This window comes from Poecile atricapillus, chromosome 6, assembly GCF_030490865.1.
Source record: "Poecile atricapillus isolate bPoeAtr1 chromosome 6, bPoeAtr1.hap1, whole genome shotgun sequence".
Classification (NCBI taxonomy): domain Eukaryota; kingdom Metazoa; phylum Chordata; class Aves; order Passeriformes; family Paridae; genus Poecile; species Poecile atricapillus.
Window position 1 is genome coordinate 22699920 of NC_081254.1, and position 26496 is coordinate 22726415.

The window sequence follows — 26496 nt, forward strand, 5'->3', positions numbered from 1 at the left end:
ACAGCTGCTTCTTTGCATTCCTCTTAACCCATTACTTCGTTTTGTCTGGCTCGTTTCTGAACAACCATTTAGCAACATACATTCATGACAGACTTCTGTACATCCTGCTCAACAAATTTCACATCCCTTAACTGCCATATGCATATGGCCACTGAGAACCAGTGCCATTTGTTCACACTGCTTTGTATACTAAGTTACAATGAATTACACTATCTAACAAACTTGCTATTCTTTATCAAAAAACGCTCCACTGATTTGGCACAGAAGCACATGCCTCACATGACACATTCACATCAATATCACATGATACATTTTGAGTGGGCTTTGTCTTTGCGTCAGTTAAAAGGACAGGAGACTGAAGAATTGCAGTCTCTGTGTAAGATCTGGAAGGCAAGATAAGCCTGCTATGCCAGCAAATTCAACGTCTTGCTGTGCACATAAAGCAATTTTTTCTTTCAGTCCAAAGCCTCAAAACATCCTAAGCATTGAGGACTTATTCTTTTTAAGCATTGCAGGTGGCCAAAGCACTCAGACATCAGTGTGACTGTAGCAACCAAGGACAAGCTGATAAAAATCAGATGTAGCTTGAATTACTTACTGAAGTTATTCCAAACCTATAAAGCTATAAACCATTATGATGATAAGCCAAACTAGAAATAGTCTTTTTTATATGAAATCAAGGGGAAATCAGACAACAGAATGTAATAATTCATACATAAGACAGGCTAACAGTAACCTTTTTCCTGGGACAAAATAACACAGGACATATTTGAATATAAGGATTCATTCAATGAAACTCTGCTAACTAGAACCAAGTAACTTTTTATGATCAAAAGTATTTAGCTAAAAACCTTGGAGAATGCAAGACCTCCATAATCTTATGCACAAATGTAGGATTTACATCAATTCTGCATTTTTTGAACCAATGCATGTGCACACAAAATCAAGATGGTTAATCAAAAAGGCTCTAGAAAACTGCATGAGTTCTTACACTATTTGTAAATTAGTTGCTGGTAACAATATTTAGACTGAAGTATTTGAAAGTATTTTCTAAATATTATGATGGGTAAGCTCCACAAACATACTGATACAAATTTGACAATATTTCTGTGCTGAGAAAAACTTAAAACTACATCTGTCAGCATGTGCACAAATCAAAAAACAGAACCTTTTGTTCAAACCCTACTGCTTTAAAATAAAATTTGCTCAAATAGTTTGAAATTAAACTTAATTTTGAACACTTACAGGTAAATGAGTAAAAACTTGAAACGTGCTTCTTAAAAAGTTAATTAGGTCCATTAAGTATCCACTGGCTCTTCCATCTGATTCAGACATTGTCCAATCATAATCAGCAATCTGAATAAATTCATCTATTTTTTGGTTAAGCTTTGTGTATATTTCTCCTTCTGCAGCATGCCTTGCATCCTGAAAAAAAAAAAAAAGTGTGCAATGCTTGTCAGAATTCTAGAATATTATTAAATGCAGATAAAATTATGTCCATCAACAAAACTGAAGTCTTGTGTTTTTCTTAGATTAAAAAATAATTTATTGAAATTGGTACTTTAATATCTATCATATCTGAGGCTGTGGCTTTTAAAACACTCCCATCATGCATACTATGACTGATTATAATTCTGTGAGCATTTACAGAATAATCAAAGTTTTCAGACAAATTAAATTAATTTGAAAACAAAGCAATTTGTTTACTTCCTTCACAACAACCACCTTTACTTCAGCCTTACAAATTTATCAACCCTGACACAAAGTTGATTTTTCTTTTACAAAGAAAATAATAAAAGAACCTAATAATTTTGTCTTTTATGGACAGAGGTCAAGCAATCATATGATTTTTTATGTAATTGCTGTCTTAAAGCTGCACATCTGAAGAATACTCATAATTTTTCATCCTCCTATAAAAATCCATGATGCAGAGCACTCCCCTGCTTGCTCCTTCTTTTGTTCTGCCACATCCTGGATTCTACTTTTTGGAACATCAAAGTCCTGCATTTACTGTGAACTGAGTTTACAATACTGTCTCTGCCTCGTTTGTACAGGGGACATCCTCAGAGATGCAATGGGATTTATGTGCAGATACTTGTGTGTGCGCTGCTAGAAAGTTGTGCTTTTGCCAGCCTGCAGTTTAAAGATACTGAGTATCTTTCTAATTTGGGCTCAATATAAAATTTTCTGCACTGATATGGAGAAATAATTCAAGTACGACCTCTGATTTAAACCAAATGGATCAGTTACTTAAGATTTTTAGAGAGTGAAAATAGCCTGGATACTCTGAAGCAACAAAGAAGCAGATTAAACTCCCATTACTACTTTCCTCTAGAAGAAAGCAATCCAAAAAAACATGGCATTTGAGAAAAGTGTAAATAAGAAATGCAAAAAGAAAAAATAAAAATATTCACATTTATCTGAGCTTAAAGGTGTCCTCACATTGAGTGTGCCAAGTTCAGCCTTCAGTCAGGCCCTAGGCTGAGAGGCACTTCAGAAGTAAGCAAGAAAGTATGTGGCCCTGACATAAATAAATATCAAAGTATGATTCCCAAAATACAGCATTTTTACTGCTAAACCAACTTGAGAAAGCCTCCACTGAACAGCTCTCCAAATCCAAAATGCAAGAATCTGGCAACCTGTCATCATGTCAAAGGAGTATGTGGATATCCACAATTTTGTAGGTGGCCATGACTAAGAAAGTTTCAATTAAAGTCAAGTCTACATTTAAAGTCTTTAATTAACAACAAAACCTCAGTTGCAGCAATCTATAATGATGAGACTTTCAAAAATATCTGCCTAGTTTGGATTTTTTTTTTTTTTTTTTAATCTAAGTAATTTGTGGAGTGGTTCTATCACCGTTAACAGTTAAAATGATTTTCTGGCAATGGCAGGACTAGTCCTTCTGGTTTTGTCTTGCATTAAAAAAAATACAGTGTAATTTTAAAGGCTCACCTCATGGAATCATGGAGATGTGATCAATGCTGCTAATAAAAGGAGATTTTTGACCACTCTGAAAGAATGGAGGTGACACAATTTGCCACCAGGAGATGAATTTAATAACAGTAGAACATACCAAACTCTGTGAGGGCCCAGTTGGGGAACCGTGAACAGTTTTTCTTTACAATAGGGGGGAAAAAAGGAGGGATTAACAAGAAAAGAATTTTCTACTATAATTGGAGAACGTTGTGCTAACAAGTTCTCCAGGCAAGTAGACAGGAGAGAAACCACACACACAAAAAACCCCTCCTGTTTGTCCATATTTATCCTGTATTTTTCCGAAGTGCATACATGCTAAACTCACTAAGAACAGGCACAGCACTGAATCCTTCCAACAGAACTTAGCCTGTAGGAGTGTTAAACAGCATAAGCAATCTACAAAAAGTATAATGCAACTTGCAAATGTACTTATTAAATGAAATTCAAGGATAAAGAATATCTCATCTCTTAATGAAATCAAAGACTATGACTGTATTAAGTGTTATTGAATGCATGTTTGATTGGTAAAAAGGTAATGAATTGTCCTTTGAGGAAAATAGCTGTAGACACACAAATTCCAAGACACACATGCACTGATGGTACTCAACAAGCAAATTAGGCACCCCAGACTAAAATTATTAAAACTGCTGGGAGGGCAATGCTAACCGAGTACAGTTGCTAGTCCACAACATTTCTACTTTACCTTATGCACTAAATCCTTAGCAAAACAAGCAACAGCTAATGGGAGAATCATTAGCCATCAACTGGAAATCTGAAGTGTCTTGCAATGGTGATATTTTATTCCACCTCACCCACCTTTTAATATCTATGCCAGAGGGTATATTACAGTAGGATAGGCTACACATTGCATCAAGAGATAAAATGAATTGCAGAAAACAGAACTCTCTCAATAGGATTAATCCTCTTTATCCCATAAATACAATAAATCACTCTGTTTCAGCGTGCATGGAAAAGATGCCAAATACCTAAAGTTCAAGTTGCAGCTGCTGTAAAATCCCTGATGACTTTTACTTTTGTTTTGTGGTTTAAATTCTAAAAATATCACAGAATAATTTTAGTTCAAGCACTAGTCGTTAATACTTCTTTTAAACTAATATACCCTTTGAAAATACATCACAAAATAATTCTACTGTAGAATAAAAAATAGATACAAACATTTCAGATTAAGGTAGCTGTTTTGCTTGATTCCATTTAGAAAGAGAGAGAAGTTACACAAACTGGAGCTTGATCTATTAAAAGCTTCTGGTGAATCAAGCTTTGACTGCCATTTCACAACTTAATAAAAAATGCACTTGAAAGATAATATTGAGGCTTCTCATGTACTGACATATTCCAGATCATACTAATGACATTAAAAAACACTGTTTATCTGCTCAGTGTTACAACTGAATGCTTAAGAGTTCAGAATTACTTTAGAGACAAAGATGAGAAGACATGCAGACTTGCTCTCACCCTTCTTGGTTTAAAATGCTTCATTTACATAACTTTTCAGACAGTCACATAATGGATAAGATATACCATACCTTAAATGTAGAAAGCCCATAAAGTCTTGCAGTGTGAACAGTCAATTGTGAAATATTTGTAATGTTAGATATAAAATCCTCAAGATATTTACAGGCTTGCTCCAAGTGTGTTGTGTTTATGATGATTTGAACAAGCTACAAGAGACAAAAAATTCTTGTAAAAATCTTTTTATATCACCTATTGTAATTTAATTTTGTAAATGGTTACTTCCTTCAGGAACAATGCTATTAGAAATTCATTTCAGTATTTCAGGTCACCACCTATTTCCTGTTAGTTTTCAAGCTTGCTTTCAAATATCACTAAGGAGTAATAATGTAGCTTAAATACAAATTACACCATTTCAAAAACAAAGATTTCAGACACCTACCGAGTGAACTAAATCTAATAGATAGTTTAGAATTAAAAAGGGAAAGAAAATATAAGAGAAAGAATATATAAAGGAAAACATTGCTGAAATAAAATCACTAATTTGTGCCATTTGTTTGTTTTTTTTTAATTTACTGCTCTTAAAAAGTCGCAACACTGCCTGCAGAATGATGCATTCAACTGTATCTTCTATCTCACTCCACCCTATTTTTTATGGAAAAAACAGAAACTCAACATCAGTGATACTAACTGCTAGACAGAACACACAAATCATACTCTAAATGTAAACAAAAATGTGTATGTTTTTGGCTTATTTCCTGCAACTCTCTGTTTATCATAAAAAACACAAAACCCTTTCATTGTCATGTCTGTCTCAAAAGGCATCCCTGGGACAAACTAGACCTAACACTGTATTGTTCTCATGTATGTCAGATATATTGATGCTTTTTATACTTATTTCATTTTTAATTTTAAAACAAACACTACTTGATTTCCTCATACTGTGATGTCAATATTCGTGTATCTACACTTACAAAAATAGTTTTAGCATGGATTGTTTTAAAACCCACAGTTTCGAATAGGTGTTTCAAAACTTACCTCTGTTAAACCTATATGAGGTTTTTTAATTAGGTTCTGTAAACAACTACTTAGAGTTCTTGTAAGCAGCAAATTTGTAGATTTTCTGAGCATATCATCTATTTCTGTTGAACTGAAAAAAAAAGGGTTATTTTTATAATTATGCTGTACTTAGCAATACTTTGACAGCAATACTTAATAATTTTAATTTCTTCCCTACAAAGGGAACTTTTGATGCTAAGAATTCTCTGTGTGCATTTAAATTCTGGTTGCTCCAACTTTTTTGTGATCCAGCAGATAGAACACCTCCTTCACCTACCAAATTGTCCATTAACTGAATTTCAACACTGAAGGAAAATCTGTTATTTTTAGATTTTGAACATGTTTATTGACACAGCAGTTTGTAAAGAGTAATTTGTGGGTTTTAATGAGTTACTAAGGAGGTCAACATGTGCTCATTAGTACGTGTAAATTATAAACAGTATCAATTAACAATGTGTGAAAGGGAGTAATTTACATCTTTAACAGTGCAGAAGTGGGTGACAAGGCCACAAATACCTTCCAGACTTCAGATCTCTGAATTCTATTTTATGCAATTAAAACTATGCTTTTGAAGGCAGAAGAGGAAATGAAATGGATGAATCGTGATGTTTTCCATCAGTAAAAGGTGGGATAAGGAGGGAGTGGACATGCAGACTGCATGTTTTGTTGCAGGAGAAATCATTGCTAAGGGAGCTCCAAGCACTGAGTAGGGAAACACTAGGAAGTAATCAGGGATGCTAAACAATTACTTCTGAACTGGTCAGTATTAAAGTGTACTTTTCAATCTTTACATGCTTTGTTAAAGAAATAAATTCTCCAGATTCTTCAAACGAGTCAATGCTGTTTAAAGAACCCCAGGAGTGTTTTAAATTGCCTGCTCACCAATGCACATATTATAGTACATACATATCCACATATGTATAAATACATGCAACAGCACTGGGAATAAATAGATTAAATAGCTATGAAGAATTACGTCTGTAAATTATGAAACAAGCATAGCAAGCAAGTACAGAAGAAAGTGTATTTTCATTTTAGTATATATTTTTAGGTCACCTGAAAGTTGCAAGCTACTTTACAGCCACATTCCTGATAGTTCCAGCTTACCTGCGGTGAAGTGACTCTGAAAACTTAAGGCTTGCATAAATAAATTCCTTCACCTGCATGTAAATTTGAGGCACTGACTGAGACATTGGAAGCTTCTTTGGAAAGGATTGCTGAGAAAATAAGAGATAATACTGTCTTACACTTGCAACTGATTCCAACAAGAGCTTGGTACTAAACACAACAATTAGAAAACCACTTAACATCAACATTTTAATCTATCTAAACTTTTTGTCATTTTCATCAAATACAGAGCTGCACATGTTGAGCTGATTTCTACATTTGTTTAAATAGCTCATAAGCAGAATACGATTTTATCACTTCTTTAAATTATGATGAAGTTTGGAGATTTTATGTAATTCAAGATGCTCCTGCAGAAAGGAATTTACAAACATACATTAAAATCAGGTCTCAAACTGCTTTTAATCTGAATGAACAAGACAGAAGCAATTGGGATAAGAGGTTCAAAATGCAAACTTTTTTTTTTCCTAAAGAAAGCAGTGCAAAAAAAAAGTTTGAGAAGTTCAACACTTCTGGGATTGTCAAAGTATCTTGAGAATGCTTACACTAATTTTTTAAGGTTCACAAAACCAAAGCAGTTTGAATTATTTTCAGGAATTTGGATTAACATGTGGGAAATAATAGTAAGTTTGTAATAATAAAATCATGCTTCTTACTTCGATTTTAAAGCTGATACTGTATTTGGGAGAACAAAAGTGAATAAATTAAATTAAAACTACACAAACTAAATAGGTATGACTGCACTGAATACATATTTTTTCACATTTACAAAAAATTATTTTCCTGTTTATGACTAATGCATAAGAAAAACCATCAACTGGTATCACCTATAAATAATTCAATTTCTCATTAGAAAAAAGCATCCATCAACAACAGCCAAAGCTTTGTAGTAATCACATATATATATGTATAGGAGATAAGAGTATTTGGTACAAAATAAAAATTTCTACAGTTTATTAGCAAAATATGACATGCTAAATAGTATCCGGGGTATAGAATACTTCCAATACTGTAAGGGATTTCCATTCTATTTAACTTACTTTAGTATTATAATGGCTAAGTAAATTAATTTGATGGAGGAATGCATCCAGAAAGCACTTTGGAATCTCATTCAAAAATCAGCATAAAAACCTCCTTTAATTTTTCATCTTCATTGCAACACTGTATTAATGACATGCAGCTGTTACAATTTCTGGCAAATCCCTGTTGAACCACAGAATTAAAATAGCTCTTCACTTTTGCAGGTATCTCCAGCAATGGATCTTGTATAAAAGAGCTTCCCCCTGCCACAGTTACTCCCACTGTCATGTGGTTCTCAGACTTAGTGCCCCTCTACAGACTCCATGATGAGCCTCTGATTTCCTCACTGTTATTTCTAAAATCCCATTTGACTAGCAGAACAGGTTAATCACCTTTCTGTGATGAGAGCCTGTAGTGAAAGAATGGCTGAGGCTACAAAAGGACATCCTACTGCAGTGCTATTACAGCAGAATTATTCACAGTCCCTTCACGTGTATTTTGCCCCACATGCTTGAACACAAATATTTACAAGTAAAATACAGAAATCATTGTCTCTAACCAATCTCTATTTTACATATATTTTGCAATACAACAGCATATACTGAGTAATTAAACACAAGTTGCAACAAAATTTAGCTAAAGACAGACTGCATTATAATTACATAAGGACTTTATCAATTTAACTCTATTATTAATTTGTTTACAAAACAATGGATTTCATTATTCACTCAAACATCTGAGCAAATGACTCAACCTTTCATTTTCATATTTACTTATGACTACATAATTACACACAGAGAAGGTGATTTAGCTTCTTAATCTACCTAGCTTTTCAAATTTTAATTGTTTTTTAATTATAGAAATCATTACTGTCCCTAGTGTCTTCAACTGGATTGTCACAAACTTTAGTAACATAAAAGTTTCCCTCACCTTATCAAGCTCTGGATCCTGAAAAGGAAATTTGCTTATAACAACTCTGTATTCCTCTTCATTTGCTACAGGGATAGGGCTGTAGTTGTCAGCTTCAAAAATATCCCTGGTGAATAAGAAAAGTGAAAAAAATTTGGATATGTAACTTACAGTATTTTCTGGTGTTAAAGTGTAAAAATATACATATATATAATAAATAAAAATTTTACCACCACACTTAGGTCTGCATCTTTAAAAAGTTGAAGAATTTTACACATACCAAGTATTTTTGATTACTTTGGAAATACTTCGTATGTGTTAACTCTTTACAGTATGTCTAACCACAGAGGAAAAAAATACCCAAAAGTGTTTTCACATGTGAATAATACAGCAAAGGAACCTCAGAGCAACTAATCCACTCCAGAGTAAACCATAATATACCTATTGATCAAAGAAACCTGCACTTTTCCTACACTAAAGCTGATATTCAGAGTGTCTCACTTTGGCACCAGAGCTGCATATGGTCAATGGAGATGACTGAATGGACTTCAAGCAGGAAATGGCCACAGCATTGTTTGGGCACCTTCTGCACTTCTGTACAAGTCAAATGTCTATAACAGAAGCACAGGGAACTGGAGAACCTTAAGTGGTCAATTTAATATTAAGGTTTTCTGTAATAAAACACTTTATGGCAAGCAATTTCTACATATTGAGACATCACACCCTCTGTGCAAACAGGCCATGGAGTACAGTCTGAGGCTGATGTATTCCTGGACTTAGATTTTATTCAATCAAATGATCTCAAAGAATTGGTGGAAAATGTCTTTCATTAAAAAAACAAGAAGATACAGTGGCGATGACAGTAGTTTGTCAGGCAGATATGCATATCAGCCAACAATAAACATTAAGACAACCTAAATTAGGAGCTTAAAGCCCTACTGCAATAACCTGGAATTATCAGGTTCCTAAAGAAGAGAAACAGATGTCTCTCCCCTGCATGTTTCTCCAATGATGTCCCCTTGGAGACCTTCCTTCTTTCCATTAACTGTAGAAGCAGTACTTGATGTCTCTTCTTCTATTTAATAGTTACACGTGATAAGTATCTTAGTCCTAACCACCCTGAAATTCATACACAACATTTGAGTTAATAAATTCTTTCTGAATTACATCATAAAAACTCGAGCTCAGACAAAAACAATAGATGCAATACAAAAGGCACAACTATTTTGATATACTAACCTGAACAATCCAGACCACTTTTTAAGCAGTGTTTCATTGTATTGGTCTCTTATTTCAAATAAAAGATCAAATAGTCGGTTCACAGGAAAACCATAGCCCTGAAGGATGAAAATGAAGAAGGGATAGATAGATCAAGAACCAATACACTCAGTTCCTATGACAACATTTCAGAAGTCTGAGGTGAGACTTATATTCAAGCTTATCACCTCTATAACACAAATTACAGTACATGCAGCACACTACATGTTGATTTATTACATTTTTACCAAAGTATTTATCCTGTGCATTGGGAAATTTGCAGCATTTCTCCTTGTTTGTTAAAAACTGCAAGAATACTTTCCAGTGATGTTCACTTAGTCCTTCAGCTAAGGAGTTAATGATAACTGGAATGCTATTCTTTTTTAAGATTAGAAGTAAAGCACTTTTAAAAGACAAGAGCATACACAAATTACAAAACTAACATTAATTTTGCACAGATATGAATAGCTGATGCTTGCTGGATAGCCCAGAACACTCGTGTTCAGTTCATAACATGGAAAATGAGAGGCTAAGGCAAGAAATACATTTTTTTATATTACTGTGCAATTTTGGGTTTGATTTGTATATATTATTCATGAAAACACAAACACTGCACTCATCTAAAGTTAAAATCTGCCTACAAGAATTTCAGTTAAATTAATAATACAGTATGTACCTGCAAAGTATCAGCAAACACTACAATGAGATTCTTCAGTTCCAGAACAAGGTCAGGATCACTGCAATATGACTGAAAGTGAGAAATTCTGGTTTTATTTAAAGGATTTGAAATATTGGACAAACATTTTCAAAGAAGAGTATCACAGGTTAAATTATCCAGCCTTAGTGAACAACAATTTATTAATGTTTGTCTTTACTTAGTTCAGCTACATAAAAGTATTTGTTAAATTTTTATATAACTATAATGGTGTAAAAGTTCAGAAAAAGACAGCTAAAATATGAGATTCAATAAATACCACCATGGTGTACTGAGACTGAAAACCACATTTATTTTAGTGGAATATAAGCACACTTGGCTGAATCAGTATCACAGAGGTTCCATAGGAAATTCTTTTGACCACCAAGCCTGGGTCTCACTAATGCTGTGCCACCTCCAACAGTTTTAAAGTTGTTGCATTTTTTCTGACAGTGAAAGTTACACCAATAGTAAACTCTGAAGCAATTTATTATCAGTCAGTCTGAGTGAACAATGTGTATTCCATTTGTTTTTCATAGAGGAATAAGAAATAGCACCCAGCATCACTGCACCTAAGGTAGGAATATAACTTTAGGAGACACACTTGAATGCACCAAAATACCCAAGTGATATGGAAGTTTTCTAATGCTTTTACTTCAACATAAACATAACACTACCATAGCATTGAAGAGAGAGCTGCAAGGGTTTTGCTGGTGGAGTTTATTTTGGAAACACAGCATTTGGAATGATAATTAGGAACTATTTCCTGGTGGTGCTTTCAGTGCTGAACTATTCAATCTGATCTAATGAAGAGGTCAGTTGAGACTAATGAGGAAGGATTGCAATAATAACAGCAGATTAACTCTGCATATTCTAAACTGCTGGACTAAGAGAACGTTTGGAAGACCCAGTGAGTTGTAAATCAGTGGAGGATTATGCAAATAGCCCATGGCTTCGGATCACAGCCTGATACTGTTGGGAAAAACAAAAGCTTGGCAGGCTCCCTCCCAAATCTGAGCAATTTTTAATCACAAGAAAAAGAAAACATGAGAAAGGTGTAATTTTTCACTTTGTTGCTATCCCTGCTTTAAATACACAGAGCTCTGAAGTAAGAGGCTTTAAACTGCAATACTGATAAGACTTCTCACTTACTGAATGTGTTCTAAGAACAGCGATGATCTTGGAAAGGGCCATGTTCCACAGTTCATCAGTGTATGTCCTAGTTACCAATCCTTGGGTTACATGTAAAATGTGGTCTTCTACTACAAAAAAACTAAAACGAAATCATACTTGAATTATTTAGTTGTTTCTAATATTAGAGCAAATATTACCCTTCACACCCAAGCATCGCCAAAACCTTCCCCACTGGAGCAGTGCCACTTCAGTAGGTTTGGTGTTGTGCTTCACCCAGAATGAAGTAAAAATGTGAAAAGTTTGTTTCATGCCATCTGGAGCCAAGACTGCTGGAGGGTCCTTGTAGGGCACTGTGCTGGTAGGGTCTGGATGCTCTTTCCTACTCAGATCCACCAATAACCACCCAAATGATTTGTGCAGAAACTGACTCTTGCACAAGAAATTTCTTGGACAATGGGTGAACACAGGCTGAATTAAGAATCAACACAGTAAAACTGAAATAAATTTTCACTTAGAAAACTTACCCTACAATTTGACTGAAGTATCTTCTATAGCCTTCTACTGTTTCATGCTTTCAAAGAAAAAGAAAACAAGTTAGGAACAAAAATATCACTAAGCATTTGCTTCAACTCAAATCAATACAAAATCGAAAGTACTGGTTACCATGCTTGACTGTGGTTGCAGAACTAATCTTGCTTGTTTCCTCCTTTGTTTTCTGTAGTAATTTTCAAATATTTCTCCATCACCCTAAAAAAAGACGTAAGCAGTCAAAAAAAGAATAATGTCTCAGTATGAAAAAGGCCCTTCTTAAATTAAAGATACTATTCTCTTAAATTAAGCACATATTTTGCATTTATTCCATGTGTAAACCTCCAGCTGACACCAGCAAAGTTTTGCATGCATGAAATACACAGAAATTACCTTTTTCTGTAGAGAAGCTTACAGCCTGTACTGTAAATAGAAATTTTGCTCACATGCCTACATTTTGCCAAGCAACACTATGCATTTTAAACAGTGTGTCCATTTTTAAACTACAACGTTCAGAGTATATTAATATTCACAGATGAGGCATATTGCCTGTTACTGTATAATTGAAATTCATTGTCTCCTAAAACATTTCTCTAGGTTATTCAAGAAAGTAACTGCATTATAAAGTTGTTACAAAAATGCTTCTGTGAATACATGACACATCTGAACACTGCCTGCATTAGCCTTGCCTGAGGAAAGACACACATGAGATTTATTGAATATTTGTTTATTCTCTTTGGATTTATAATGAGTGTGGATTTGGATTTTTTTTTCCTATCAGGATCCTTAAAAATACAATACCTTCTGTGCCTAAAGATTGTATTATGAGGAATTCAAGTGACATCCTACTCATCTCATTAAGATGACCATTCAGTAGAAACCATCTGTCCATCTGAAATCAGTGCTACATTGACTCGTCTATCTACCAAACCACAAGCAATTTGTATGCAAGCAGAATAAAAGAGCTTAGCATTTTTAAGGTTTGTTTTTACTTTATGAGCCTATTATTAGGCCACTGCTATTTAGAATTCCATTACCTGGTCATCCAAAAATCTCCAAATCAAATTATTATTGTCATTAATATATACTGTCATTAATTAATGTCAATTAGACATTTTATCCTACTAAACCAGGATTACTTACCTAACTCCTTTATAAGATATACATTTAGTTCATAATGAATATTTAGCTAATAATGAATATTTAGTCATATTTAGAAATACTGCTAACCTAAGAAAGCCTAAAAGTAAAAGAGACTTTGCTTAAAACCCAAAAAAATCCACTTGAAACCAAGATGCAAATTTACTAACACTGTCTGTTGCAGCAGACAGTATGTTCCAATTCATACAAACACCTAATGATCACAGCTACCAACCATTCACTGCCAGCCCAAATATTCAGTGCAGTGTTTAGACTGTTGACTTCTATCTCCAGCATCAAATCTCTACCCAGTCCTGACAAAAGCTTCTCAAGTGAAAAGGACTAGCTGTTCTCAAATCCACACAAGTGGAGATGTAAAATGTCTTATCATTATTTATAGACCATGCTATACTATGCAGTCACAATTAATGATTCAGGCATAACAACTGTTTGAACCAGATGTGCTGAGGCAATCAAGAGAATACACCAACAACCTTGATGGTTCACTCACTGAATCAGCAAAGCCTAGGCAAGATAAAATATAACAAAGTGATGCATTTGTTTTGTCCAGCTTCCAAAATTACATGAGTTTCTATCAACAGAAACAATAAATCAGTTCATGTTTTGTTATAAATTTCAGGACTATTTCACACCATAGATACACTTGTTTTACACTGATACAGTGTTTTATTAAAAGATAACATTATATGTAAAAGGGGCAGGGGTATCTTCACCAGAATTTATATATACAGCATCTCTCATAATACACAGGCTAAATAAAGATCTTTATGTATATTTCTCATAAATTTTTAGTCTCAAGAAAGGTTACTGGTCCATAAATAAAGTCTATGTTTGGTATGTATGTATCTTGCCATCCCTAGGTTGGAATCACAAGCTGTGTAATATTCTGAGGTATATAAAAATTGTGCTTTCTTCTTCAATATGAAGAAGCAGAGTAGAAAACTACTGTCCTGTATGAAATTATAATATTTTGTAGCAGAGACGGAATTCATTAAGAACATAACACTTGATGTAAGATCCTTATTATCATCTGGTATCAACTCCCCTTCTTTGTCAAGTTCTCTAAACTAAAAATAGATGGTTTGCAACACAAGGTAAATGAGAAGGACCCCCAGAAGTGGCTAATGCACAACTCTTAATAATGCTATTATGGCTTATTAAGAAAATTATGGTGGCAGGAAACACAGAAGTCTACATCAACAACCATTTTTGATATCAGGGAGCACTCCAAGTTGTTTTCTGTCTCCGGTGAATTTGGAATCTGGAAAACTTCCCGTGTAAACCTAAAAAGCTTATCTTTGGATCAAGGATGCAACTTCAGGATTCTTGTAAAAGTGAAAAATATAATTATGTATTACTTTTAAATGTAATCTCTCAATTTTACTTCCTGTTCCTTTATTATACTAAAGAAAGAATTAGTAGCTGTCAACTGGCATGCTTAATTTTACACATTCTTTTTAATGTGTTATTTCACATTGTTCTCTGTTAAAAGAAACAGTCTACTCTTCCAACAGTTCTGTCAGCCTGTCTTTCTGTCCTTCCCAACTTTTCAGTGAGATGAACAATTAATGATGGTTTTATTTGCATTTTTTCTTTAAAAAAAAAAAAGTTACAGTGAAATTACATTTAAAGTATTTCAATATGCAAGCTTTCATGTAACACAGCTGCAAGGATTCCATAAAAAGAAGATAACCCAGCCTGAATGCTTGAAGGCAGGTGCAGCTGAGACTGTAGGATTAGCAATACTTACAAGTACATCAGCTTCATGTCACTGATACTTAAATTCTATAAGTAATCTGACTTCAAAAGTAACTGAGACATAGGAAAGATAAGAAAACAACAAATAATTTGATACCATGTTTCCCAAGAAAGGTTTTCATCCTTGTAAGCTTGTGCACTGAATCTCTTTTACAGAAGCTAAAACAGGCTATTGTGTTTCTGCCATTGAGTCGAATCTAATTTGCCTGGGCACACCCTGTCAGAATCTTCAGATTTTGCTTCATATTTTTCGCTACTACTCTGATTTCCCCAAGATTCAGACTGAATATTCCTATGTTTTGTAACATTCATCCAAATACTTGGGTAACACAGAATACTTGTGGGAACTGTGAAAGTGTGGATACCAATATTAAGGCAAACAGGCATATTTTACACATATATTTAAAAACACCTAGGTAATAAATGCCTTGGGGAGTGTCCTTTATTATGCATACGAAAGCACACATGGGCTCATGCCCTGACTACCTATACCCATCCCAGCTGGTTCATCCAGAACTACTAACACTAGAAGCAATATACTTGCCTGATTGGGAACTATTATGGGTATGAACAATGTGAAAATGAATATGTCACTTCAAAACTGTAAATCGCTTTTTGAGGTCACCTTAATACATACCAAAACTGAGTAGATGTGCAAACACCTATAGACTGGAGAAAAGTCTACAAGATCTTGGGCTGTTAAAACCTGAAGAAGGAAAGGAAAAAGAAGAGTATATAAAACATAATAAGCATATAATCTACAAAATGAGATATATTACCAACAGAACTTGTCTACATAATAAAGACTCAAAAATAGATGGCTCCTATTGGGAAACAATGAAACAACTGCTGCAATCTCTCCTCCTTTAGCATTACAGTCAAATTTTATTTGTGTTACAATACCACACTCCTTTTTCTGTGTTTCAAGAGCATCAGATTTAAAGGTCTAAATACTCACTGTTTTATTCAATTTAGGAATACTGAGTGTTTGACAGATGAAAGAGTTCTCACCTAAGATGAGGTCCTCAATACCAAAATGCAGGATTTAGCAACACCAGAATATTCTAGTGAGTCATGTAACACTAACAGTGGGCAGGCAATGTATGATGTAAATTACAACTGAATTCCAGAATAACTGCAAGTCCTGTCTAATTGAATGTCCTCAAACATAATGCTAAAGCTAGCATTAATACAACTAATATTTTAGCACTAATTTTTCACCCTAAAATGCTGATCTGGACTGGCACACCTTGAAGGTGTTCTGTTAATGTTAACCATCTAAACCATGTGTAAAGACAGAGAGTGTTGTTCAATAAATCTACAAAATTAAATAAGATGAACTGATTTAGTACAAAGTTACCTCTTCTTCATGTTCATCCTCATCTTCAAATGTTCGCTTCAATGTGATCTCATTCTTGGATTCCAAAATCCTGTTTCTACCTAAATGCATATTCCGACCATAGTTTACATTATTCTGCTTCTGAAGAGCAGTACTAAAGGTTTTCTGCTGCTGTGCCTGTTTTAAGAGTAGAATCAATTAAGAGGCATGCAAGTCAAATTCCATTACTGATGAGTATATGCTAGGACATGAAAAACAGGTGGTGCAATTGAATACACATCAGTATAACTGCAAGGCACATGCACGCCCTCAGCCTACACACCAATGATTTTGCCTTTAATCAGTTTGGGATGACAAATAAATTCAATAGTGAATCCTGAATAACTTTTCCCTAATCACCAGAATAAATTTTTAAAGGCAGAAAAATATTTACAAATCAATCTGTAATTTTCCTGATCATAAATTGCAGAGAATCAGTATTTAAATGAAGTACAGGTATCTGAGTTCTCGGATACTTTTTTGCTGTCTTCAGTTAAGTCTAAGTGAGCAGTCAGCTGCAGAAGTCAAAGGCACTATATTGCCCTTACTATTGAAGGCAGCACAGCATAACCTTGCAATTAGGTTTCATTTATAAAAATCAGTGCTGCATTTTACAAGAACCTTAGATGACAAATGGCAACCCAACCCAAATTCTGTCAACGAGAAGTCAAATGAAAACGTTATTTGCTCTCCAAATAAATTTTTAAAGCATTAACTGCTTTAAACCTTGCCTAATAGTAGTGCTCTGAAGTGGCAGATTATTTTGCGATGGAGCAGACAAGGCCTCCAGCTGTCTCAGTCTCCTTCTGGTTCTTACCTCAGTCTTCTGTATGAGTAGCACTTTAGAGACAACTAGTTATCTCAACACTTCTTTTGTCTAACTCATCCTGGCTAGCTGGCCAGATAGGCTGCTCTTTGTTTTGATGCAGCTGCTGAGATACACACGACCCAGGAGCTGACTACTCAAAGTAATTCATAATTTCTTGAAACCTGAGATATACAGCATCTCTCCTTCCTTTCTCAGGGAGGAAACTACCTCTTGTCTAGGACACTGATGAAACCCACACAACATGTTCGCATCTTAAAGCTCTCCATCTTTACTCACAGATCTGTGGGATGACTGCAATCTTTGAACAAACCTTCTGGGATAAATTGAGACTAATGCACTGAAATTTTCAGTGCACAACAGGACAGAAGTAATACTGTTTGGCTGGTTTACCTGTTTCATGGCAGTTTCCCCAATTCTGTCAGAATGCTTTCGAATACTCTCTAAGAAATCCTTCAGATCTGACATGGATATTTCTTTTATTTCTTCACGTAGTTTTGGAAGATTTTCTATCATTATCTGGCAAAAGCGGTATTGGCTAACTCTAGGAAGATAGAGATTTTCTAGCTGCTCCATTGTTTTCAAAGCAGAATAGTATCTACAAAGAGATTAATATAAAATTATGCAGCTTCTTATTAAAAGTTGGTAAAATAACTTATCAAACATATATATCAATATCACACATGGAATCAATATGCATCTAATTAATTTACTCTATTGTTAGAAAAATTTTTCAAAAACTTATCAATCAAAAGGTCATCCATATAATGCTTTAGTTGGAAAAAAAACCCAGTGAAGTGCCAGAGTGACTCAGCCAAGTCAAAACTTTAAGTAGGCTTCTATAGTATTAACTGTTCTGATCAACAGTCCCAGTACCACATGGAGCATCCTGCAGAACGGAGACACTGAAGTCATAACCACCATCTCCCCTTCTAGATTGAACTGATTAGGGTTTTTTAATGATTTCGGGTTTTTCTGACACACAAACTGCCAAGCACCCAACACTGCAGCATATGCACCAAACAATGAAAAAAATTGGTATTGCTTGATAAAGCATACCTGCAGGTACCTGCCTTCTTCAGGTGTACATGAACACATACACACATCTATGCCCACCCTCTTTCCACCATCCTTAGTGGAAAAGACACATATACATCTATTCTGAACAATACTTTTTCCAGCAGTATATTGGACTTTGCTGTAAAACACAAACCTATGAATTCTTCTAACAAAATACAGTCTCTCCCACCCAGAAAACAACTACATTGAATTAACCAAGTACCAGAATCAACAAACCTGTGATCTTAAACACAGTTTAAAGAGAGGCACAGGAACCATGCTAAACATGAGTAGGACAGTAGTCAACTGCAGATGTGACAATAATTTCCCTTTATGTAATACTCTTATCAGGTACTCAGTCCTGGAGGGAGTAGGGAAAATGAATTTAGTTTATCCAATTAGAACAGAATAAGGTAAACCGATTCCTTCTGCCTTGGTCTTAAACGGGAAAAGCAGAAACACTCAGATCAGATGGAGTTAACTTGCTGCTAGTTCCAACCTTTCTTTCCACAAATATGGAGTAACATCCTTAACCCATTTTCAGCTTTTCTCCCATAATTTTAATTCCTTTTTCTTCCTTAAAGTCCAACATAATCTGTTTTGAAAAATTACCAAATTATCTTGAGGGGAAAAAGCTGAATATGAGGAAAGTCCCTTCAAATGAGAAAAAAACCTAGAAAAGTGTCCCTTACGGTTCTTTAGTTTCTGGATATTACTTTGCATATATAGTGAGTAAACACTTTCAAAAAATGTAAGCCAAGTTTCTGATTTCTTTCACTAGACAAGCAATAACAAATTACTAACACTACAGTCACAATGAACATCATTTCTTGCTCAATTCTGAAATTAAGACAGTGTTTTGAATCTTCTTAATCAAGACATTTCTAAGTTAACAGCTCAGCATAGCTGGAGGATGGGAAAAATCTTCTCTTTTATTCCAAAACAGAGCTGCTTTCAGAAGACTGCAAATAAAGAGGTTTCAAGTGTAAATTAGGAGCTTTTGTTTCTTATATGCTTGGTTTATAGAAAATATACATAAGGTGACAGGAATGTTGCACATAAGAAAAGGTCTGGGGGGGTTTATGTGTGTGGGTTTTGTTTTTCTAAATAGAAAATGGCCAAGAGTGCCACATGGTGAGACTTCTGGGGAATAAAACCATAATAGCATCAAAATCGTATAAAAGGTTTTTATTTAAATTATACAGATCAGCTTATCAGAACACTGTTAGTTCATCTGGGAGGTTTTTGACTGCTGGCTCTAAGATCAGAATTAACATAATCCATTCTAAATCCATTCTAGAGTGCCTTACTAATTATACATATATGGAGCTCAGGACCTTGCCCTTTTAACATCTGTTCTAATAAAGCACTGAAGTCCTGTTAATTTGAAGGTCATCTACAGGTCAGAATTTAAACCAAAAACTTTTGCATATAATTTCACAGAATGATGTATTTATATATTTAGATTTTAAAACTTCCAATAGATTTAACTCAATGCTAAAGGTTTTGACAATATTATTTTGTTCCCATCATGTATTATCAATCGCATAAGGTGAAGACTGCCCATTTGACTACAAATGAGTTGAAGAAGTATCTTCAAAGTTATTTTTTCATCTAAATATAGCATTCTCCTGTCTATTCTTCTGAGCTGATCTTAGGAGAATATGCTCCTCAATGCAAAATTTATCATTTTTTCAAACTTAAGATACAAGTCTGAAACACCTATATGGGTCATATGATAAGACTGTATAGAACTGATCCATTTTGACAGCAGAACACTAAAACTGCACAATGGATTTTACTAAAGTCTTTAAACTGTCAAAATGGAGCCTTCTAATACCAGCAAGAACAAGGAAAGAAAAAAACACCACACAACACAAAAGTAAATTTAAAAAACCTGACAACAAAGAAACAGCCACACCACCCCCCCACCTCCCTCCCAAATATTAATATTAGTGTTTAGCATCATCTTATTCTTTGCAAAATGCTCCAGACACAGAACAGTCAGGTCTGTATAGAATACGAAAACATCAACACACAAAACCTCCAAAATTTAAAAGAAAATTACCATTACTTTAGTGTACATGAAGTATTCTTTATGCTTTAAATCACAAAGAGAACTTCTAAGATTTTTATCAGCAAACTGTTATTTGGAGGCAGTAAAGAGAAATATCATTAACTTACTAAAAAAGCCCCATCAAGTTAAGCTACAGCAGTAAAGAAATTACACACGTAAGGAGCAAGACGAACTCAAAGACTTAATTTTACTGAGAATAATTTAATTGCACACAAGCTTATTAAGTAAAAAAAACATGTAGTTATATCCCAAAATTTCCTGCTGAAAAAAACCTGAGAGACAAAATCTTCATTTTATTTTAATTAAGGAAACAGACCGAGTTTACAAGGAAAAAATAGTATTATCCTTCAACTTTAGTGCTTCCCTTAGAAGAAATGCTGTATTCTCTTGCTTACCACATTTCCTCTGAGTAAATACCTAAAACTTTGCTACCAAACACATTTGAGGGAGTTCCTTGGGATTTTTCCATAATGCTACAGAAAAATCATATTCAGAGAGATCCTGAAGGTGACATGTTGAAATTGCAATTGAAATCCTTTTACCACAAGTATTTCTTTTGTTTTTAAATCTAGTTGCCTTACCAACTAGATTAAACTAACCAACTAACTTAAACCTAAGTTTCAAACTTTCCCAGCATACAAATTTTGTCAGCTGCCCAAAGGACCATGAACTGAGACAGAGGCACTACTAACTCTGGAACTTCTGTAAAGTAAATCAAAAGCTCAGTATTTCTGAAAATCAGATTAAGGAGCTGCTGTGTGGAAAAAGCCAAGATGTGGAATACCTTTTTTGTCAATAATGATGTGGTAGGAATTTCTTTTAGAAAGTGAAATTATCAAATTAATAATGCTTGAGAATGGTGACAAAGAAAGCAGCTGAAATTTCAGTATCGAATAACCCCATGATATAAATTCTGATGGCATTTTTTGCCAGATCCATAGCACCTCTGGGAAGTATTGATTAGCTGCTGGTAAAATCCAGTGCTTCATTCTGACGCTGTTCCATAACAATGCAGAAAAACAAAATCAAATTACCATGGTTTTAGCTGTTCTGATATCTTCCATACTGACATGAGTAGACTTACTGAATTATTTCCATTATACAATGGGTTTGGGCTTTTTGTAATATTTACTGTGGAAAAAGACTTGTGAAAACACCAGTTCTAACTATTCCAAATTAGACCACAATCACTTGAAGCAGCCAGGACCTGCCTCCCAAGGCACATATCAAAATCCAAACACAAAGGCCATGGTGACAGAGCTGTATGAAATGTGTGATGACCTTATCTGTGACTTAAAATTCGAGCTCGAATTGTGTAAGTGCATAGCCCCACTAGGCGGTTGGGAGAGCAGCAAAGAAACCACACTTCTCCTTTGTGCTTCCTCAGTTAAGACTTTAAACCCTCTGTAGCTCTTTCCAGCCAACTGTGTCTGTTTAGAGCAGATTCTGCAGTTACTTCCTCTCACTACTGCAGTTCTTGTCAACTTGTGTTATCCATGGCTCAGGAGACAGATAAATAGGATACAGAGCCTTTCACCTCTAGGTCATCAGTTCAAACATTACCCATGTTGGTAAAGGACCAAAAGTTGCTATCAACAGATGCTTTTTGGACTTCTCTTAAACCTCTGCTCCACCTGCACAAACCAGTACGTATTCCAGATCCAAAATCCTGCATTGCCTTAAAAGAGGTCTGCCATGGAAAAAGAAAATGAAATTCCAATCTTTTTCCTGTAACAACTATCCCCCAAACATACATAATATCCATACTTTTGTTTTCCCTTCCGTTAAACATTAGAATTGAGAGTTTTATTCATGGTGCAAGACTGTAAGACAATGGAATAACAAAAATATGTTCTAAAAGGCCACAAGCAGAGAAAGTCAAGATGTCTTTTTATAAAAAAGTAACAGTGAAAGCTTTGCTGCATTAACAAACTTCAATGAAGGTTTATAAGAAATTATCTTTGCCTAAAATAAACATTCTTTATTTTTTTTTTTATGTCTCAGATTGTGACTGCTACTCTCTGACTCTTCCGTGGAAAAGCTTCACAGCAAAACTTAAGCAAATCAATTTTGAAATCCCTTGTATGTGCACACATCAGTTGACAGGTCTTTGCACTGACACCATGGATGTTCTTGCTGTAACTCAATATTTCAGTAGTGATAAAGGCCAGAATACGTGCACTCTGCTGAGCCACAAGGAAATTACCAGTTGAATTACCTGAAAGGTGGAATAGCCACCTGCATTATACAGGTGTATATATACAGGCTGTATTAGAGGGAAGCGTAAAGTCACAGGCAAAATAGTAACTGTAGCATAGCTAATGAGAGTTATCTGAGCTGCAGAAGTAGCCTGCAGCAGAGTCTAAGCCTTCTGCACTCCATGTGATTTTAGGGCATGGTACATCAAAGCTATGGCATCTCCCCTCTCCTTTAGATCTCCTTATGGTATGACAATAACACATGCAAACCCCTCAATTCAGAAGTCCTTTGACTTTTAAGATTTCCTGTCTGGCAACAACTTCCACAGGAAAATTATCAGATAGAAGTCTTTAAGATGTGAAGAGTACTGATGGCTTCTCAGAAAGCACGTCAACCATCAGTGGACTCTACAAAATCACTAGCAAATACAGAGCCAAAATGCTAAAAACCATCAGTGATTTTATTTCATCTAAATGGTCTTTACAAGATGACACTAGGAACTACAACTTCCCCTGCAATTCTAAAACCAGGATGCTGCCTGTCTTGCCTGGCAGAGCAAGGGCAGGGCAGAATGCAGGCATTGAACCCAGTGTTTTCAATATTTTCAGGACACTAAACGTAGCACTGTCCACAGAAGACCTTGCAGAGGGAAGTGGTGTGATTCAGACAACACATTCTTCAGTCTGATCTCTGACTTAAGTAGCAAGGGGATTGTTTCTATCTTTCTGCAGAGCTGTTCCAAGAACACTGCAACAAAATACTACTACTGCTACTAGGTGCCAGCTACTCTAAGCAGACACTGAACCAGTGTCCTGTTCAGAGGTAACACTGTATAGTAGTCAAGCTGATGAGACCTACCACACTGGTTCACATATAGCAACTTTTAATTGTAGTAAGAGACACCATAGTGCCATAGCTGTAAGGTCATTCTTAAAGCTTTTGTATTTCTGCAAAAGACCTCCCAGAGAGCAAACATGCATAGGTATCATGTAGTGCATATATCGCTGTCAAAGATGCATCAGATTTGCTGCAAAGTTCATAGATCTGATGTGTACAGTTGATCTGAAGCATTTTGGACATGTCTGCACATAGGCTTTAGAGCTGATTGCTCACACAGTGGCTGCTGTTGAGAGTTTTCAGACGTCCAACAGTATGTAGGTGCTGGCTACTCATAAACTGAAATCCAGACAAACAGTCCAAAAGTAAATCTGTATTACATAGCAGCCCTGCAGACAACTGACTGTGCACAGCTCGTTCCAAATGGAAACAGTCCTGCCCAGACAGACTTGTCAGCAGGAGCTCCCTGCAGTGGTGCCAAGTGCACGAAGAGGCACCACCAGCAACCAGGAACCCAGAAAGGGCAGACACAGAGCATCAGTGTGACTGAGGCACTGTGAAAAGCAGGCAGGGATCACGGGGGCAGGGATGATATGGAAATCATGAAGAAGAAAGCAGCAGCAGTGGTACTGCTGGGGTGGGTGTGTGAGGTGCAGGCAGCAGTCCCAGGGGGACAGGATGCAGCTAAAGCAGGGGGCAGGGGCAGCCAAGCTGGGAGGGAGGGAGGGAGGGAGGGAGGGAGGGAGGGAGGGAGGGAGGGAGGGAGGGAGGGAGGGAGGGAGGGAGGGAGGGAGGGAGGGAGGGAGGGAGGGAGGGAGGGAGGGAGGGAGGGAGGGAGGGAGGGAGGGAGGGAGGGAGGGAGGGAGGGAGGGAGGGAGGGAGGGAGGGAGGGAGGGAGGGAGGGAGGGAAGACCGGGGATGCTGGGACTACAGCAGTAGTGAGTGGCTCCCTGAGAAAATAAAAAGTGGAGACACAACAGGAAGGAAGGAGCAGCTGGTCATGTACCAGTAATAAACTGTTATCCTAGAAATTAATTTTTAATTATAGTTTAAATTCTTTTTAACAAGTCAATTTGTCTCAGAGAGAAAAATCCCAAACAACACATTATCTGCACATCATTCTCATAGTCCCATTTACACAAAAAGCATAGAGAAACCAGACAGGTCTAAAGAAAGGTATAAGAAGTAAAATGTCCTTTCTTCTGGTAATATTAATTTAATTTAAATATATAATGATATATTAATCAGATATTAATGCACTCAAAAATACCTTTAGTCCCTAAAGATCTTATTTTTCTTGCTTCTTAAACTGTTTTAAGTAATAAAAACCAGTTAACTTTATTTTACATTTTATAATCATAATTTCACTACATGTCATACCCATTTAAGTAAGCATTATTTTTCACAGCAATCACTAAGGTCCTAGAAGTTCTTTAATAAAACATTTTCAAATATTCTTGAAATACAGACTAGTACTAGGAAACAAAGACTACACGTATACCAAACTACAGACTAAGAACACTTACTTGTTTACATAAGTGTTTGCTATTCTGTTGACTTACTTACAAATGTTACATTTTTTCTCATAGAAATAAATTTACTCACCTTTTTACACTCATCTGTTCTTTTAGTTTGCTGTACATTTCCAGCACTGTATAAAAGCAAGAAGATTAACTTGTGAGTCTTATTGTGGCTTTAGTTAATAAAAGAGGAAAGAATGTACTGTAAAGGACAAAATTAGAAATAGAAAAGGATGTGCTATATTTACCTTATTTAATTCCTACTGTAGCGTGAATGTGATAAACCTAGCAAAAAATATTCTAGAATGCAGCTAAAAAAGAAAAAAATAGCTGAACTCTTAACAGCTTTTAAATTAAAAAGAATTAAGATTAACAAAACAGTCAACACTATACCTATCAAATATATTCATTCACTTACAACATGCCACAACCTGATCTGCATTACCAGTCCATGGCTCATCTCCATAAAAAGGCAACAGTACCACCTACTGTACTCAGAACAGGTCAACAAGAAAACTTCACAAAGAAAAATTCTCAAATCTACTTTACACCAATATGACAAACAGGATATAACCCTTATGGAGCTGCGTGCAATCCTACAGTATTACCTTCCCGAAACAACATTTTTTTATTTCAAAACACCTGTAGTGACACAGAGCTAAAAGTACAGTGTTGAAAGAGCATCATTAGTGTTTTCCCCACTATTTAAACACTAAAACTCACCCTCTTGAGCAACAAATTGTTTACCATATTAAAAATATTTATTCATTCAAAGCTGTATGTGTCTACATTGTTTGTGCCACTGTCTTCTGACATTGTCACAATTGCTCTGTGTCAAATATTGCAAAAGACATGGAACCTACATGTTGACTTTTTTTGTTAAACTGGATGTTACAGGACCAGAGCTTAGAAAAAATAGAAGACTTTTCCTTTTGTCTATTGTGACTTACTTTATTTACCATTTGCCATCATATTTAGCTATAGGTCACTCACCTGGAAGACACAACTGTAGTTTTTCCACAACTGTTGTAATATTCCGCTGTTGAACTCTACATCGGATGATTTCCTCTGTTTGGGCTATCACCTTCAAGGTTTTGGTTTTTTTTAAAAAAAGGAAAGAAAAACACACTTAAATTATGCAAATAAATTTAGTTTGCTACGAATATTCATAATGCCCATATAGGAAGCACCATTTTCTCACCTCTTTCCCAGCATCCTGAAGCCTTCGGTTGGTATCAGTAACTTGGACCTTAAAAATAATTTCACCTTTGTTAGACAAATATGCATATATTGCCCTGATGTGACTGCTCACCCTTGTAATCAGATCATGCTTCCTGAGAAACTTAGAACAAAGAAATGCAAATTCAAATTAACTCTACAGCTTGAACTTGAACTTTTGATCGCAAAGGGCTTTTGTTAAATTCAATTACTTATGACAGTTCTTTCTAACAGATTCTGTGGCAAACTTCTCAAATTTACTTGGGATTTTTGAACTTTCCTTGTTTC

General features: G+C 35.4%; 1 protein-coding gene across 7 annotated transcripts in view; it reads right to left on the reverse strand.

Annotated features, from left to right (window-relative positions):
- The window catches only part of EXOC6 (exocyst complex component 6), an 89096-nt gene that overhangs the window by 40360 nt on the left and 22240 nt on the right, over positions 1 to 26496 (reverse strand). For all 7 annotated transcript variants that reach the window (XM_058840718.1, XM_058840717.1, XM_058840720.1 and 4 more), the window contains exons 3-18: positions 26192 to 26239; positions 25984 to 26074; positions 25076 to 25121; positions 17692 to 17896; positions 16455 to 16610; positions 15732 to 15800; positions 12311 to 12394; positions 12172 to 12218; positions 11666 to 11786; positions 10496 to 10567; positions 9802 to 9899; positions 8584 to 8689; positions 6616 to 6725; positions 5488 to 5599; positions 4524 to 4658; positions 1246 to 1425 (exon numbers count right to left, since the gene is read on the reverse strand). In XM_058840718.1, coding sequence (XP_058696701.1) covers positions 1246 to 1425; positions 4524 to 4658; positions 5488 to 5599; positions 6616 to 6725; positions 8584 to 8689; positions 9802 to 9899; positions 10496 to 10567; positions 11666 to 11786; positions 12172 to 12218; positions 12311 to 12394; positions 15732 to 15800; positions 16455 to 16610; positions 17692 to 17896; positions 25076 to 25121; positions 25984 to 26074; positions 26192 to 26239 — 1680 coding nt within the window. The remainder of the gene's footprint in view (positions 1 to 1245; positions 1426 to 4523; positions 4659 to 5487; positions 5600 to 6615; positions 6726 to 8583; positions 8690 to 9801; positions 9900 to 10495; positions 10568 to 11665; positions 11787 to 12171; positions 12219 to 12310; positions 12395 to 15731; positions 15801 to 16454; positions 16611 to 17691; positions 17897 to 25075; positions 25122 to 25983; positions 26075 to 26191; positions 26240 to 26496) is intronic.